Source organism: Hemiscyllium ocellatum, chromosome 45 (assembly GCF_020745735.1).
Source record: "Hemiscyllium ocellatum isolate sHemOce1 chromosome 45, sHemOce1.pat.X.cur, whole genome shotgun sequence".
NCBI lineage: Eukaryota > Metazoa > Chordata > Chondrichthyes > Orectolobiformes > Hemiscylliidae > Hemiscyllium > Hemiscyllium ocellatum.
The window spans coordinates 65,680-83,204 of record NC_083445.1 but is presented as its reverse complement, the minus strand read 5'-3'; the positions used below and the strand labels follow the sequence as shown (position 1 = coordinate 83,204).

General features: G+C 43.4%; 1 protein-coding gene across 3 annotated transcripts in view; it reads right to left on the bottom strand.

The window, feature by feature from the left end:
* Positions 1 to 3,580: 3,580 nt before the first annotated feature.
* Positions 3,581 to 17,525, bottom strand: part of LOC132835792 (TLC domain-containing protein 4-B-like) — a 34,242-nt gene continuing 20,297 nt past the window's right edge. For all 3 annotated transcript variants that reach the window (XM_060854860.1, XM_060854859.1, XM_060854861.1), the window contains exons 4-7: positions 15,764 to 15,822; positions 13,347 to 13,441; positions 13,158 to 13,231; positions 3,581 to 3,975 (exon numbers count right to left, since the gene is read on the bottom strand). In XM_060854860.1, the coding sequence (XP_060710843.1) occupies positions 3,666 to 3,975; positions 13,158 to 13,231; positions 13,347 to 13,441; positions 15,764 to 15,822 (538 nt within the window). In that variant the 3' untranslated portion in view covers positions 3,581 to 3,665. The remainder of the gene's footprint in view (positions 3,976 to 13,157; positions 13,232 to 13,346; positions 13,442 to 15,763; positions 15,823 to 17,525) is intronic.

Here is a 17,525-nt window from a genome sequence, read left to right as displayed (position 1 = left end):
ATAACACAGTAGTAGTGATTATGTGATGTTGGTTGAAGAATTAATATTGGTAACAGCATGAGGAAAATTTGCTATTTAAAGACAATGATTAGATTCTACATTTGTCTGCGAGACAGCAAAGAGAGGAATGTGACAGAGTAGAACCTGATTAATGCAGATTATAGAAGCTGGGAGGAGATAATTAACTTACAAGTGAAGGATTTGGAACCAAAGGAGTAGTTATAACGGAAGTTGTAAAAGTGGTTTTGGGAGGGAGGATATGTAATATGCAACAAACTCAAACAAGACGACACAACATGCCCAGAGACTCTAGCCACAAGACCATACATCAAAGACATCTTGGAGATGACAACCAGACGACTTTGACCATTTAACATCATGGTAGCCCAGAAACCTACCAATACACAAACAGCTACTGATGAACCTAACTGACCCTGTACTAACAACCAGCAAAATGAATATTATTTCCAAAATACCCTGCAAGGACTATAACAAAGACTACATTAGGCAGACACGCAGGAAAATAGCCACCCAGGATATATGAACACCAACTAGCCACCAAAAGTCATGACCAGCTATCACTAGTATCCTTACACACAGATAAAGGAGAACACCAAAAGAGAAAATGCTGGAAAATCTCAGCAGATCTGGCAGCATCTGTAAGGAGAGAAAAGAGCTGACGTTTCGAGTCTAACTGACCCTTTGTCAAAGCTTTGACGAAGGGTCAGTTAGACTCGAAACGTCAGCTCTTTTCTCTCCTTACAGGTGCTGCCAGACCTGCTGGGATTTTCTAGCATTTTCTCTTTTGGTTTCAGATTCCAGCATCCACAGTGATTTGCTTTTATAAAGGAGGACATCACTTTGACTGGGACAATACATCCATCCTAGGACAGGCTAAACAGAGACATGCACGGGAATTCCTAGAGGCCTGGCATTCAAAGAGGAACTCCATCAATAAACACGTCAATTTGGATCCCACTTACCAACCTCTGAGAAAAAGAACCAGAAATGATATCACCCACCTTAACAGACCAAGACACACAAATAGAAAGCAGGACAGTACACTAGTGCTTCAACAGAGGCTCACTGATGTTACCTAGTATGGTGACGAAACATCTGAGAACAAACCTACCAGCTCAGTGAGCAGGCTTACAACCTGAACCTCAATCTGAGCTACAAATCTTCTCAAAAATCACAAAGGATATATGGGCTCAGAAACTAAGCTCTGAGCTCAGACAGGAAACTGTCTGATTGGCAAGGAAGACATGTATTTTCACCCTTGGTGAAACGGGTTTGATCTTCCAAACTTTGTCCTGGAGGAAGTTATAATTCATAAAAACATTCATAACATTATAGTGGTGGCAATACGGAGGAAAACTAGAGCTGGTTGTCAGTAAGCATGTTGTAGTTGATCTCATGACTATTGATTATTACTGAGAGAAATCTTGTAGAAAAGGAGGGGCTAAGTTAGATCTTTAGGGCACTCAAAATCATAAGGACATAAGGAATAACCACCTTTCGATAAATTACTTTATGGTCTTGCCCTATAATATTTGGTAGGTGACTTCTTTAATTCACTATAATCCCGACATTCTTGCTTACATATTTAACTTCTCAGATAAAAGGTCAAATGTTTCATTTAGCAATCAGTGCCCAGGATCATGACTAAACATTACTCAATTTAATTTCCCAAATCTCTCTATTTACTTAGCCTCTCTGCAATTTAGAGAATAGAGAAATATTGATCCGATGTAGATAATCCCACACGCTCACACTGGGAAACCTTGTGGCAGGTGGAGCTCAAACAGTTAATCCATTAACATCCCTTTGAAACTTTCTGCTTCTGTTTACTCTTTACAGTGCAACTTATACAATTTCCTGCTACTTCATCCAAATCATTTATACATATCATTAAAAGCTGGAGACCCCCAGAATCCTGGGGGACACCCGCCAATTTGGTTATGTACTTTTTATCCTTTTCTCTCCCTTACCTCTACCCAATTTCTATCCAAGCTAATAAGTTGTTTCCAATTCCATACACTTTCCTTTTACATGGAATCCTTTGTATGTTTTCTGAAATTCCATTTAAATAGCAGTATAAGTGCTTCCTAACTACAGTACTATATTAGCTATTTCCTAAAAAAAATGCATTAGAAATACCTTAGCCTTTACAAATCTATGATCAAACAGTAACTCATTTACACTAACTAGTTGAGTGGACAACAATTAATGGTGCAATTTGATTCTGATTCATTAAATAGATGCATTTCATAAATGTATTTACCAGTTAAACTGAAGTTATAGAAATCTGTGGGGAATGGGATTACACTAAAGCAGTTTAAATAAAGCAGAGTATGATATTTTCAACAGCCAATCTCTGGGGTGACCAGGGAAATTAGATGTGTTTCTTTGGAGAGCAGAGACTGCTGAATGTGGTAAAAGAGTAAATAGGAAGAATCAGTCCATAAAAAAAGGGAATGTATCTATTGGGTTAAATAGCCCTTTTCTGTTCCTAAAATCCTTATTTTAATAATCAGATAACTCAAACCATTAATAAGGGAGATTCAAATTGCAAGACTTATTTAGTTATTTTAAATAAATTCTGAGTCTGATCTGTCTAGGTTTAACGATGACTGTGAGCCATAGCGCTGTGGTACCTTCCCCAAATTATGAGGCTGAGTGTCTGGCTCCCACTCTCAGAACTTCAACACATTATCTAGGCTAACATTCCAGCCCAATGCTGAGGGAGCTGCACTGTCAGTACTCTTTTACAGTCAAAATGTTGAACCAAGCTCCTACTGCCCTCTCAGTACACAAAGAAGATCCCAGCATATTAAGAGAAGGCAAGTCATCTCTGCTATCTGTCGATGTTTGATTTTCAACCAACACCAGTAAATCAGATTACCTGGTCATCTTCTCATTGCTGTCTTTCAGAAATACATATACATCGCTCTTACACACAACTCTCTAATAACGCTCACAATGCTCACTCTCATACAAGTATATGCACAGACATTGAGAGGATGAGAGAGAGGAAATAATTTGAATTCCTTAATCTGAGGGGCCTAGCGAAACAGGAGCTGCTGATACATATCAAGGGCTCAAGGAGGGTGCTCGTGTAAACTGGAATAACAGAGAAAGGCACCAGTCACGCTTGAAAGAATAGTGAGACTCACAGAAGCAAATGGAAAAACTGACACACGTGAGGAGATATAGACCGAACACTGAACACTTTCTTTGGTTAACCTTTGCAGAAGTATGCTCAATTAGCACAGTCTGGAAGGATGTGGGTGAAGCAATTCTACAAAGCAGTTTCTGATGAGCCACAAACCTTTTGATCCAGATGTCTGTCTAGGCCAGCACTGGAGAGCTTGACCCAGGTTGGCTCTTAGGCACTTTCCAATCTTGAGGCATTGTCCTTATTGTTACAGACAGATGAAGAATTGATGATTAGTTTCTGACAATGAGCTCAGTTTATACTAATCTAAGACTCATTACAAAATTGTGACATTTTCAATGTCTCAGTTGCAATATTACATAATAAAACATTTACAGATTTATTTCAAAAATAATTGTAAGTTTTCAAGAGTGCTGATTTGATGTAGATTGATTGAATGATTAAAGTTTCAGCAGAAAGGACTTAACCTGGAAAACCTGCTACTTCTCTATAAACTCTTAGTGAGTTCAGCTTTCCGGTGCTTCTGGGATGTAAACAGAATTTTCCAGCACCCTTTGGCGATTTTGTACATCCAGACTGTGTTAAGAATATCCAGGACAACACTGGAAATGATCCAAGCACACTGTGGCCCAAGGCCCAGGCGGTGGAAGGCTGCTGTCCCAAAGGTAGAAACCATTTGAATGTAGTAGGACGGAATCACAGCAATGCGCACAAGGAAGAAGCTCACAGTCATGGCGACACCATTCAACACAACCAACCGGGCATTTCTGGGGAACCGCAGAACCTCAAAGAACCACCTGCACTTAAACACAGAGTGCATTATCGTTCAGTGATACACAGACCTCCCAGCACCAGAGGCAGCCCCAATCACACACCTCCCAGCTTCAGAGGCAGCCCCAGACACACACCTCCCAGCACCAGAGACATACCTCCCAGCACCAGAGGCAGCCCCAGACACACACCACCCAGCACCAGAGCAGCTCCAGACACACAACTCCCAGCACCAGAGGCAGCCCCAATCACACACCTCCCAGCACCAGAGGCACCAGACACACACCTCCCAGCCCCACACACACACACTAGATTATACTTGGGAAGCTTGTGAGAGTGATCTTTGTGAGCACTATCCCTCCCTAACATATTTAAATGTACATACTCCTTACCAAACCATCCTCCTCCTTCACTGAGTAGAATGTATTTTTGTTATCCAATCCACTGTTGGATATATTTACCACTGAACGTCTGAGAACAGATTCTTTTTCACCTCAACAAATTAAAAATTTCTCTACCATCTCTGCTGCAAAGGGTTGATATTTTATATATATATATATATATATATATATATATATTCCTTTTGACTACATTATTCAAAAATACATCGGAATCCCCATGTCCACTGATGACATGCTTCCCTTGCTCATCCCCTCTAAGGTCTGTGTTGTCAGTCTGCTTAGTAACACCATACTCTGTATGGGGCTGGAAATTCTGCAGGACTTTCTACTGATGAAACTTTGGGAAGATTGAGGTAATTGTCATCATATATCCTGTTCTCTGGTCACAGATTCAACCTCCTTCCCTGGCCACTATTTGAGACTGATTACATGAAATTGGAGTAAGAATGCCCTTACAACCTCATGATTTGGAGATGCTAGTGTTGCTCTGGGGTGTACAAAGTTAAAAATCACACAACACCAGGTTATAGTCCAACAGGTTTAATTGGAAGCACAAGCTTGCAGAGTGCTGCTCCTTCATCAGGTGGTTGTGGAGTACACAATTGTATGACACCTGCTGAAGGAGTAACACTCCGAAAGCTAGTGTGCTTCCAATTAAACCTGTTGGACTATAACCTGGTGTTGTGTGATTTTTAACTTCTTATAACCTTAGTGAGCCATGAATTCAGTAAGAGCAGGGCATGTCCCCACCTCAACTCCACTCTCCCTTCCTGTTTCCTTATATCCCAATAATCATTTGATCTCAGTCTGGAACTGTGAAATTCTCCTCGATTCAGTCCTTAATGAGGTGACCTCTATCCTGAAACTATTACCTATTCTAGTAAGGGGAAACAGCCTCTTAGCGACTATCCCATAAGGCCCTCTTAAGAATTCTATTCCTTTCAATATCACATCTCAATCTCTGAACTGGGCATTCATAACTTTGGTGTCTGAGTTTCTAACTAAAATCCATTCCATCACCAAGACTCCTTACTTCCGCTCCTAACATAACCTTACCAATTTGCTGCTGTACCCTCATCCCACCTTTCTTACCAGAGGTGTCTACACCAATATCCCCTTGCTGGCTGACCATCTTCCATAAATTACACTTTTTTTTGATTGTTAAAAAGCCCTGTTCATGAGTCTTCCCTGTTCTTTCTAGCTGACATTATCTCTGAGATATGTGGACTTAAAAGTTCTCAACCTTGTGTTCACACACCTCCCCACCTCTCTAAAATTCTCCAATCTAATGCCCTCCAAGACCTAAAAGCTAATTCTTGTCTCATACACATTCAACAAATCATTGGTCTCACCTTTGCAGGCTATGCCATCAATTCCAAACTCTCAATTTTGAGTCCCAAATCTCTTATCTTCCTATTGCTTTTCTTCTTTAAGGACCTCCTTTGAAAACTCTCTCTTCCAGCAGGTTTGTGGTCAGCTGACATAATATTTTATGCTTTGCCTCTATAAATCTTGATTTTGCTAGTCTGAAATATCTTGCAATGTCTATGGTGTGAAAACTGCTATATATTGCAAGTTATTGTTTGTTTGTATATGTGTCAGCTGTATAGTTGCAGGAAAGCCATTGCAAGTTCCTGTAATTTTTGAACTGTACCATGTGTTTGGGAGACAATTTATAGAACATTGAACAATTACAGTGCAGTACAGGCCCTTCGGCCCTCGATGTTGCGCCAACCTGGGGAACCAATCTGAAGCCCATCTAACCTACACTATTCCGAGTTTTGAGATTTGTAGATCAGGTTGAGGCTCTGGATGTAGGTTTGCTCACTGAGCTGGAAGGTTCGTTTTCAGATGTTTCATCACCATACTAGGTAACATTTTCAGTGAGCCTCCAAATGGAGCATTGGTGATGTAGCCCACTTTCTATTTATATATTTGAGTTTCCTATGGTTGATGATGTCATTTCCTGTGGTGACATCATTTCCTACAGTGATGTCATCTCCGGTTCTTTTTCTTAGGGAGTGGTAAATGGAATCCAAGCCAATGTGTTTGTTGATAGAGTTCTGGTTGGAATGCCATGCTTCTAGGAATTCTTGTGCGTGTCTCTGCGACATCTAGAAATTGCAGTTTGTTGTTATTTTCCTCCTCTTTAGTGAATTTTATGCCAAATTCACAAACCAGGAGCCCCTTTCAGACCCATAGTCTCGCATCCTGAAATACCAAAGACTAAAACACTTAGAAGACTCACGCCACTCCATCCGCTCCACCCAAGCCACCAAGATAGAAGAGGATGCAATAATGGTCTCCTTTGACAATAACAGCCCTGTTCACATCCATCAATATCAACCTGGCCAAGGAAACACTGACTACATTATTAGAAGAACCAAAGACACATACACCAAACACCAACTTCATCAGAAAGGACAGTATTATCAAGCTAGTGGACCTATGTCTTACCACCCACTTCACCTTCGGCAACAAAACCTACTGACAAACCAACGGAACACCCATGGGATCTCCGATATCAGGGTTCTTAGCAGAGGCAGTAATGCAGAGACTCGAACAAACCACTCTGTCAACCATCCAACCCAAACTTTGGGTCCGCTACATGGATGACACCTTTGTCATCACTAAACGAAACAAATTAGAGAAAACCTTCAAGACCATCAATAATATCCTTCCAGGCATAAAATTCACAAAAGAGGAGGAAAACGACAACAAACTCCCATTCCTAGATGTCACAGTACAGTGAACAGCCAATGGAGAACTTCAAATCAGCATCTACAGGAAAACAACACATACGGACCTAATATTGAACTACAGAAGCAATCATCCCAACATCCAAAAATGAAGCTGCATTAGAACATTATTTCAACGAGCCACCACACACTGTAGCACAGAGGAACTACGAAGAGCAGAGGAAAATCATCTATACAGCCTGTTCAAAAAGAACAATACCCAATGAACACAGTCTGCCAATTTCTCAGCAACAAACCCAAACAAGCAGACAAAACACGTCCAGAAACCCGAGCCACTCTCCCCTACATCAAAGACACCTCAGAAATGACTGCCAGACTACTCAGACCCCTTGGCATCATGGTAGCCTACAAACCCACCAACACACTAAAACAGCAGCTAATGAACTTGAAAGACCTTATACAGACAACAAAGAAAACTAATGTCATTTACAAAATACCTTACAAGAACTGTAACAAACACTACATTGGACAAACAGGCAGAAAACTACCTACCAGATACATGACCATCAAGTAGCCACAAAACGACATGACCCACTCTCACTAGTATCCTTACATGAGAATGGACACCACTTCGACTGGGACATCCATCCTAGAACAAGCCAAACAGAGACACACACGAGAACTCCTAAGAGCATGGCATTCCAATGGAACTCAATCAATAAACACATTGACTTGGATCCCATTTACCACTCCCTGAGGAAAAGAACAGGAAATGACATGAGCACTGGAAATGATGTCACCACAGGAAATGATATCACCAGCCCTAGAACACTCAAATATAGAAATAGAAAGCCTTCATTCAGAGGCTTACTGAAGATGTTACCTAGTATAGTGATGAAACGTCTGAAAACGAACCTTCCAGCTCAGCGAGCAAATCTACATCCACTACACTATTCCATTATCATCCATATCTCTATCCAATGACCATTTAAATGCACTTAATGTTGGCAATTTGCAGGAAGGCCATTTCATGCCCTTACTACTCCGAGTAAAGAACCTACCTCTGACATCTGTCCTATATCTATCACTTCTCAATTTAAAACTGGCCATCACCATCCAAGGAAAAAGGCTCTCACAGTCCACCCTATCTAATCCTCTAATTATCTCTATTAAGTCACTTCTTAACCATCTCTTGAATTAAAACTGCCTCAAGTCCCTCAGTCTTTCCTTGTATTTCTTCCCTCCATACCAGGCAACATCCTGATAAATCTCCTCTGCACTCTTTCCAATGCTTCCACATCTTTCCTATAATGCCACGACCAGAACTGTATGCAATACTTCAAGTGCGGTCACACCAGAATTTTGTACAGCTGCAGCATGATTTCATGGCTCTGAAACTCAATCCCTCTACCAATAAAAGCTAACACACTGTACGCCTTTTTAACAACCCTATCAGCCTGGGTGGCAACCTGTAGGGATCAATGCACACGGACACTGAGATCTCTCTGTTCATTTACACTACCAAGAATCTTACCATTAGCCCAGAAGTCTGCATTTCTGTCACTCCTTCCAAAATAAATTACCTTACAATTTTCCGCATTAAACTCCATTTGCTACCTCTGAGCCAAGCTCTGCAGCTTATCTATGTCCCTCTGTAACCTGCAACATCCGTCCACATTGTCCACAACTCCACTGACCTTAATGTCATTGCAAATTTATTAACCCATCCTTCTTACAACTAGCAAATTTCTGATCCAAACGGCTAAATCACCATCAATCCCATGCCTCTATTTTCTGCAATAGACTACCATGGGGAACCTTATCAAATGCCTTACAAATTCATATACACCACATCAAACGCTTTACCCTCATCCAACTGTTTGGTCACCTTCTCAAAGAACTCAGTAAGGTTTGTGAGGCATGACCTACCCTTGACAAAACTGTGTTGACTATCCCTAATCAAATTATTCCTTTCTTGATGATTGCAAATCCTCTCTCTTATAATTCTTTCCAACAGTTTACCTACAACCAAAGTAAGGCTCACTGGTTTATAATTACCAGGATTGCCTCTACTCCCCTTCTTGAACAAGGGCACAACATTTGCTTTCCTCCAGTCTTCTAGCACTATTCCTGCAGACAATGCTGACATAAAGATCAAAGCCAAAGGCTGGCAATCTGCTGCCTGGCTTCCAGAGAATCCTAGGATAAATCCTATGCAGCCCAGGGGACTTATTTATTTTCACACTTTCCAGAGTTGTTAACACCTCCTCATGAATCTCAAGCTGGTCTAGTCTAATAACCCGTATCTCAGTATTCTCCTCGACAACATTGTCTTTTTCCTGTGTGAATACTGTTGCAAAATATTCATTTAGCGCCTCTTTGGAGTCCACGCACAACTTTCCACGACTGTCCTTGACTGGCCCTAATCTTACTCTAGTCATTTTTTTTAATTCCTGACATACCAATAGAATCTTTAGGGTTTTCCTTGATCCTACCTGCCAAAGACTTCTCATGTCCTCTCCTGACTCTTTGTAGCTCTCTCTTTAGGTCCTTCCTGGCTAACTTGTAACTCTCAAACGCCCTAACTAAACCTACACGTCTCATCCTTACATAAGCCTTCTTCTTCCGCTTGACAAAAGATTCAACTTCTTTAGAAAACCATGGTTGCTTTGCTTGACCACTTCCTCACTGCCTGATATACATACTTATGAAGGACACAGAGTAGGTGTTCCTTGAACAAGATCCACATTTTAATTGTTCCCATCCCGTGCAGTTTCCTTCACCATCCTATGTATCCTAAATCTTGCCTTGTGGGCGGCACGGTGGCACAGTGGTTAGCACTGCTGCCTCACAGCGCCTGTAGACCCGGGTTCAATTCCCGACTCAGGCGACTGACTGTGTGGAGTTTGCACATTCTCCCCGTGTCTGCGTGGGTTTCCTCCGGGTGCTCCGGTTTCCTCCCACAGTCACAAGATGTGCGGGTCAGGTGAATTGGCCATGCTAAATTGCCCGTAGTGTTAGGTAAGGGGTAAATGTAGGGGTATGGGTGGGTTGCGCTTCGGCGGGTCGGTGTGGACTTGTTGGGCCGAAGGGCCTGTTTCCACACTGTAAGTCTAATCTAATCTAATCTAATCTAATCACATCATTGCCTTTTCCCCAGCTACAACTCTTGCCCTGTGGTATATACCTATCCCTTTCCACCACAAAAGTAAACATAAACAAATCATGGTCACTATCACCAAAATGTTCACCTATTTCCAAATCTAACACCTGGCCCGTTTCATTATCGAGTACCAAATCCAATGTGGCTTTGTCTCTTGTTAACGTAAGTATATACGGTGTCAGGAAACCCTCCTGCAAACATTGGACAAAACTGGACCCATCTAAGGTACGAGCTGAAAAATGTGTTGCTGGGAAAGCGCAGCAGGTCAGGCAGCATCCAAAGAGCAGGAGAATCGATGTTTTGGGCATAAGCCCTTCTTCCTGAAGAAGGGCTCATACCCGAAATGTCGATTCTCCTGCTCTTTGGATGCTGCCTGACCTGCTGCGCTTTCCCAGCAACACATTTTTCAGCTCTGATCTCCAGCATCTGCAGTCCTCACTTTCTCCATCTAAGGTACTCAAACTAAAGTATTTCCAGTCAATATTTGGACAGTTGTGGGCGGCACGGTGGCATAGTGGTTAGCACTGCTGCCTCACAGCGCCTGAGAGCCGGGTTCAACTCCCGCCTCAGGCGACTGACTGTGTGGAGTTTGCATGTTCTCCCCGTGTCTGTGTGGGTTTCCTCCAGGTGCTCTGGTTTCCTCCCACAGTCCAAAGATGTGCGGGTCAGGTGAATTGGCCATGCTAAATTGCCCGTAGTGTTAGGTAAGGGGCAAATGTAGGGGTATGGGTGGGTTTCGCTTCGGCGGGTTGGTGTGGACTTGTTGGGCCGAAGGGCCTGTTTCCACACTGTATGTAATCTAATCTAATCTAATAACAATTGCCCTGTTACTCGTATCCAGAATTATCTTTGCAATCCTTTCCTCTACATCTCTGGAACTATTCAAAGGGCTAGAGAAAACTCTCCAGAGAGTGACCTCTCCCTTCCTGTTTCGATCCTCAGCCCATACTACCTCAATAGACAGGTTCTCATCAAATGTCCTTTCTGCCACATTAATACTAGCCTTGATGAACAATGCCACACTTCCCCCTCTTTTACCACTATCCATAATCTTACTGAAACATTGAAATTTCAACAGAGGAAAATACAAATTTTTCTTCAATATCCGACATAATCATTCAGTTTAAAACAAAAGTGGGACGTGTGCACATTTGTGCGTCGTGAATCTTCCAGACTGCAGTGTTGTAGACCCATTATGTCCCTAATCCGGTGTCGAGTCCCTCTAATATCCTGTACCTGGCTCCTCTCCCTCTGATATCCTCACACCCAGGGACATGTCCCTCTACTATCCTGTACGTGGGCTCCTCTCCCATTGGTATCCTCACACCCAGGGTCGTACCCCTCTACTATCCAGTACCTGGGCTCCTCTCCTACTGGAATTCTTACACCCAGAATCGTGTCCCTCCACTATCCTGTACCTGGGCTCCTCTCCCCCGGTATCCTTACACCCAGGGATGTGTCCCTCTGCTATCCAGTACCTGGGCTCCTCTCCCTCTGAAATCCTTACACCCAGGGTCATGTCCCTCTACTATCCTGTACTTGGGCTCCTCTCCCTCTGGTATCTTCACACCTAGTGTCATGTCTCTCAACTATCCTGTACTTGGGATCCTCTCCCCATGGTATCCTCACACCCATGGACACATCCCTCTATTATCCTATACCTGGGCTCTGCTCCCTTTGGTATCCTCACACCCGAAGTAGTGTCCCCCTACTTTGCTGTACCTGGGCTCCTCTCCCCCTGGTGTTCTCATAACTAGGGTCGTGTCCCCCTACTTTGCTGTACCTGGGCTCCTCTCCCCCTTGTATCCTCATATCCGAAGTCGTGTCCCTCTACTATCTGTGTCTGAGCTCCTCTCCCTCTGGTATCCTCACACCCGGGATAGTGTCTCTCTACTATCCTGTACTTGGGCTCCTCTCCCTCTGGTATGCTCACATCCATGGACATGTCCCTGTATTATTCTGTACCTGGGCAGCTCTTCCTCTGGTATCCTCACACCCAGGGACGTGTGCCTGTACTATCCTGTTACCTGGGCTGCTCTCCCTCTGGTATCCTCACACCCAGGGTCATGTCTCTCAACTATCCTGTACCTGGGGGCCTCTCCCCCGGTATCCTTACATGCAGGGACGTTTCCCTCTGCTATCCAGTACCTGGCCTCCTATCCCTCTGGAATCCTTACACCCAGGGTAGTGTCCCTCAACTATCCTGTACCTGGACTCCTTTCCCTCGGGTATCCTCACACCCAGGTTAGTGTCCCTCTACTATCCTGTACCTGAGGTCCTCTCCCCTGGTATCCTTACATCCATGGTTGTGCCCCTTTACTAACCTGTACCTGAGCTCCTCTCCCCCGGTATCCTTACACCCAGGGTAGTGTCCCTCTACTATCCTGTCCCTGAGCTCCTCTCCCCCCGGTATCCTTACACCCTTGGTCGTGTCCCTTTACTATCTGTACCTGAGCTCCTCTCTCCCGGTATCCTTACACCCAGGGTCATGTCCCTGTACTATCCTGTACCTGGGCTCCTGTCCTTTTGGAACCTTACAACTGGGGTTGTAATCTCTGGCACTCCTGTAAGTAGGTTGCTGCCCTGATATGTTCATCTATATTCACCTGGGGGGTCATGTTCCTCTGCCTAGAATTGTGCCTGTCTACTGTCCTGTACCCAGCATTGTGCCCCACTTGTGTCTTGTTCACCTCCCCGAATTGATCCCCTGCACCCAGGGGCTGTGTCCCTCCCCAGGGGCCCTTCCCCTCTACCCAGGCTCATGCCATCTATATCTCTGTACCCGGGATTGAGTCCCTCTAGCATCCTGTTCCTGTGTTTCCTCCCATTTAAGGTCCTGTACCTGCGGTCGTGACCCTTTATGCCTCTGAACCAGCACTGGATGTCTTAAGTTGATTGATTAAATGCAGAAGCAAAGGGTGTTACAGAATGCATCCCCAACTTACCGCTGATTTACAAATGGTGTGGACAGCTCAGCAATCAAGCGAAAATTAGCAAAATATGGAAGGAGGCCTCGTCCCTATAAAGCAAACAAAGTGATACAAATAATCTAAGATAAGGATGATAAAAGGATAGAATGGATTGATTCCAGAATCTGTTCATCATTGATGATATCTGATTAACCTTTCACTTACCAGCACATACTGGTACGCATAGAGTGCTGCCAAATGGTGACTGAGGAAAAAGCTATCGCCCAATGTCTTCCAGTGCCAGACAAGCAGCATTAAATCTGCAATGAGAGCAGTAGTTGAAATGGGCAGAAAATCCAGGGCAAAATGGACAAAGCTAGTGACCAATCAGAATGCAAAGCATAGAAACCAAACAGATTCAAAATCTGCAGTGCCAATATACAAGCTACAGATTTTTAAAAACAAATCTTTCTTTTAACATCCATCCTGGGAGTACTTAATTGAGATAGTGTACATGAGAAAGTGAGGACTGCAGATGCTGGAGATCAGAGCTGAAGATGTGTTGCTGGAAAAGTGCTGCAGGTCAGGCAGCATCCAAGGAACAGGAGATTCGATGTTTCGTGCATGAGCCCTTCTTCAGGAGGCTTTGGAGAGGTTGCAGAAACTTTACTATGATGATGCCTGGTTTGGAGGGTATTAGCTATGAGGAGAGGTTGTTTGTTTGGTTTGTTTTCACTTAAATGTTGAAGCCGGGGGTGGGGAGATGTTACCTGACAGAACTTTACCAAATTATGAGAGGCATGGAGAGAATGGATAGTTGGAGTCTTTCTTACAGGGCAAACAAGTCAATTACTAGGGGAATAGGTTTAAAGGTAAAAGGGGCAAGTTTAAAGGAGATATTGAGAGGCAGTTTTTCTTAAGTGCTTGGAATGCACAGCCAGAGGTAGTGGAGGAGGTGAATACAATAGCAACATTTAAGAGGTATCTTAACAGATCTATGAAAAGGCAGGGAACAGAGGGATTCGGGCAGCAGAGTTGCAAAAGGTTCTTGTTTAAAAAGCCTTCATGTGTTGCTGCGGTCTTGGTGGGTCGAAGGCTCTGCTCCTGTGCTGTACTGTTCTTTGTTCTAAGCTTGTGTTCCCCCTGGGAGTGTCAGATGGGGATAGTGTAGAGAGAGCCTTACTGTCACTATTAAAAGTGTAGAGGGAGGTTTATACTGTATCTAACTCTATGGCATACTTCTCTTGGGTGTGTTTATGTGTGCAGTGTACAAGACACTGCACTTTCAGTTTAAAAGTGTAGAAGAGCTTTACTTTGCATTAAACCCTGTGCTGTACCTGGCCTATGAAAGTGGAGAGGGTGCTTTATTCTCTATCTAACCCTGTGTTGTCTCTGGCCTGGGAGTGTTTGATGGGATAGTGGAAAGGGAGCTTCATTCTGTATCTAATTGTGTGCTGGACCTGGCCTGGAGTGTTTGCTAGGGACAGTTTCAAGAAAGTCTTATTTTCAGGTTATTTTCAGTTGAAAAGTGTGAAGAGGATTTTATTTTCAGTTTAACAGTAGTGGGAGTAAGGTTGTCTTTAACTATATGCAATTCCTTTCCTGGGAGTATTTGATGGGGACAGGAGATTTGTTTTCAGTTCACTTTCAGTTCAAGAAAGCAGAGGTATTTTTACTTTCTGTTTAAAAGGGCAAAGAGTTTTACTCTGTATCTCATTCCTTGAAAGTGGAGTCGGAAATAGGATAGTGAAGAAGGTGTTTGGTATGCTTGACTTTATTGATCAGTGCATTGTCTATAAGAGTTGGGAGGTCAAGTTTGGGCTGTGCAGGACATTGGTTAGGATACTACTGGAATATTATGTGCAATTCTGGTCTACTTCTAGAGGAAGGATGTTGTGAAACTTGAAAGCATTCAGAAAAGATTTACAAAGATGTTGCCATGGTTGGAGGGTTTGAGAGGGAGAGGCTATACAGACTGGGGCTATTTTCCCTGGAGCGTTGGACGCTGGTGGCCTTATAGAGGTTTACAGAATCATGAAGAGCAGGGAATAGGGTAATTAGACAAGGTCATTTCCCCAAAGTGGGGGTCTCCAAAACTAGACGGCATAGGTTTTATGTGAGAGGGGAGAGGTTTAAAACGGACTTTTTCACGCAGAGGGTGGTACGTGTATGGAAGGAGCTGCCAGAGGAAGTGGCGGAGGCTGCTACAATTATAGCATTTAAAAGGCATCTGGATGGGTATATGAATAGGAAAGCTTTAGCGGGATATGGGCCAGGTGCTGGCAAATGGGACTAGATTTATTTAGGGTGTCTGGTTAGCATGGACAAGTTGAACCAAAGCGTCTGTTTGCGTGCTGTATATCTCTATGACTCTATCTAACACTGAACTGTCCCTGTCCTGGGAGTGGTTGACAAGGTCAGTGGAGAGGGAGCTTTTTTCTGTATCTAACCTGGTGTGGTACCTCGCCTGGAGATGTTTGATGGAGATAGTGTGGAGGGAGCCCACATTGTATATGCCTTTGAGGAAACAATGCAGTGGGAGTAATTATCAGTAGCGTATAAATTGAGATTGATTTGCTGAAGAAAGAGAGTTAGAGTCGTTTGTTGAAACCCTGACTGGAAGCATGTTCTGTAATACTTACCATTAATCAAGTATCCTGAAGCGATTGCTATATTAAGCTTCACGAGTTTGGGATCCCCCCTGTAAGACACAAGAGCAAAGGCTTCAGTTTAAACATTCTGTCGCTGCTTAACAATTGAAACTGCGTCACTTGGAGGCTGAATAACATTGAGTGGCTCAATTATGGATTCTGTCATTTGTGAATTTAAGTATAGCATGTGAATTTTGCTGATTCAGTTGTTCAATAGTAACAGAGAGATTGTTTAAGTTGACGTGTTTAAACAGTATAAGGATACAAAAATCAATTGGCAACATTCTGAGAATAAAGGGAAATGGAAGTCTTGTGTGAATCTGATTTCCTCGTGCCTCATCACAAATTGCTTTCGGGCTTTATTCCTATTATATCCACAACGACAATACATGTCTGTCTGTAAGCGAAGCCTCAAACTAACCAGGATCTGAATCAATACATGGGATCCTCGCTGCTTAGATTAGATTAGGTTACTTACAGTGTGGAAACAGGCCCATCAGCCCAACAAGTCCACACCGACCCTCCGAAGAGCAAGCCGCCCAGACCCATTCCCCTACATTTACCCCTTCACCTAACACTATGGGCAATTTAGCATGGCCAATTCACCTAACCTGCACATTTTTGGACTGTGGGACGAAACCGGAACACCAGGAGGAAACCCACGCAGACACAGGGAGAATGCAAATCCATACAGACAGTTGCCTGAGGTGGGATTTGAACCCAGGTCTCTGGCGCTGTGAGGCAGCAGTGCTAACCACTGTGCCACCCACCACTGCTGACTGGGATGCCTGAAGGATGACCATCAGCAAGGGCATGGTCAAAGAAGAGCACAAATGAAACTAGATGGAAAGGCTGCTGAAAGGAAAGAACATTGATCGATGATAGGTCAGTGCGATTGAAGTTTGTCCACTGAAGAAGGGACAGCCACGCATGATTGGCCAATTCTGTCACACTACATGGCATTTAATCCAGAAGTGGCATTCACACAAGTGCCGTCCATCAAATCCTGTGATGGATGGATGTGGTCAGTTATATCCCATCAGTCATCATTTCCCAGATGTTCTTTTCCTCTTGTGGGCTGCTGATGCTTCAGGGAGACGTCCTTCAAGTGGCCAATGAGTGTGTTCAATGTAAGTTGCCAGTGCTATCCAGTTAGGCTCAGTGCCCGAGTTTCTGACTCTCAGGATTGTGGTTTCAAGGCCCATAGTGAACAAAAGTTGGCATTTCACTTGTGAGCCTGAGCTGTCTATTCAAAATCCCAGCAGGATTGAAGGACACAATTTGAGCTTACAGCAGAGTTTAATCATCTGTGGAGACCAAGGACTGATGCAGGAACTCTGCTGATTCACTAGGGGAGATTGTTACTTTGCATCACATCAACACCCAGAGTCACTGGAAAACTGTATATTCTGCATTACATCAACACCTAAAGTCACTGTGGGGCAACATGCTCAGTATTGCTTGTTACAATCAAGTGGGAGATGGTGAGATAACATCTCTCTGCCATTCCTTAGTGTAAATTTAAAAGGAAGACACTATTGCCAATTTAATTAATAAAACTTTACTGTATATACTTTGGTGCAACCAGTAAGCCAATCAAATTCCTTCAGTTAACAACCAAAAAAAAACGCAGTCATAGAAATGTACAGCACCGAAACAGACCCTTTGGTCCAACTCATCCATGCCAACCAGATATCCCAACCTAATCTAGTCCCATTTGCCAGCACTTGGCCGATATCTCTCCAAACCTTTC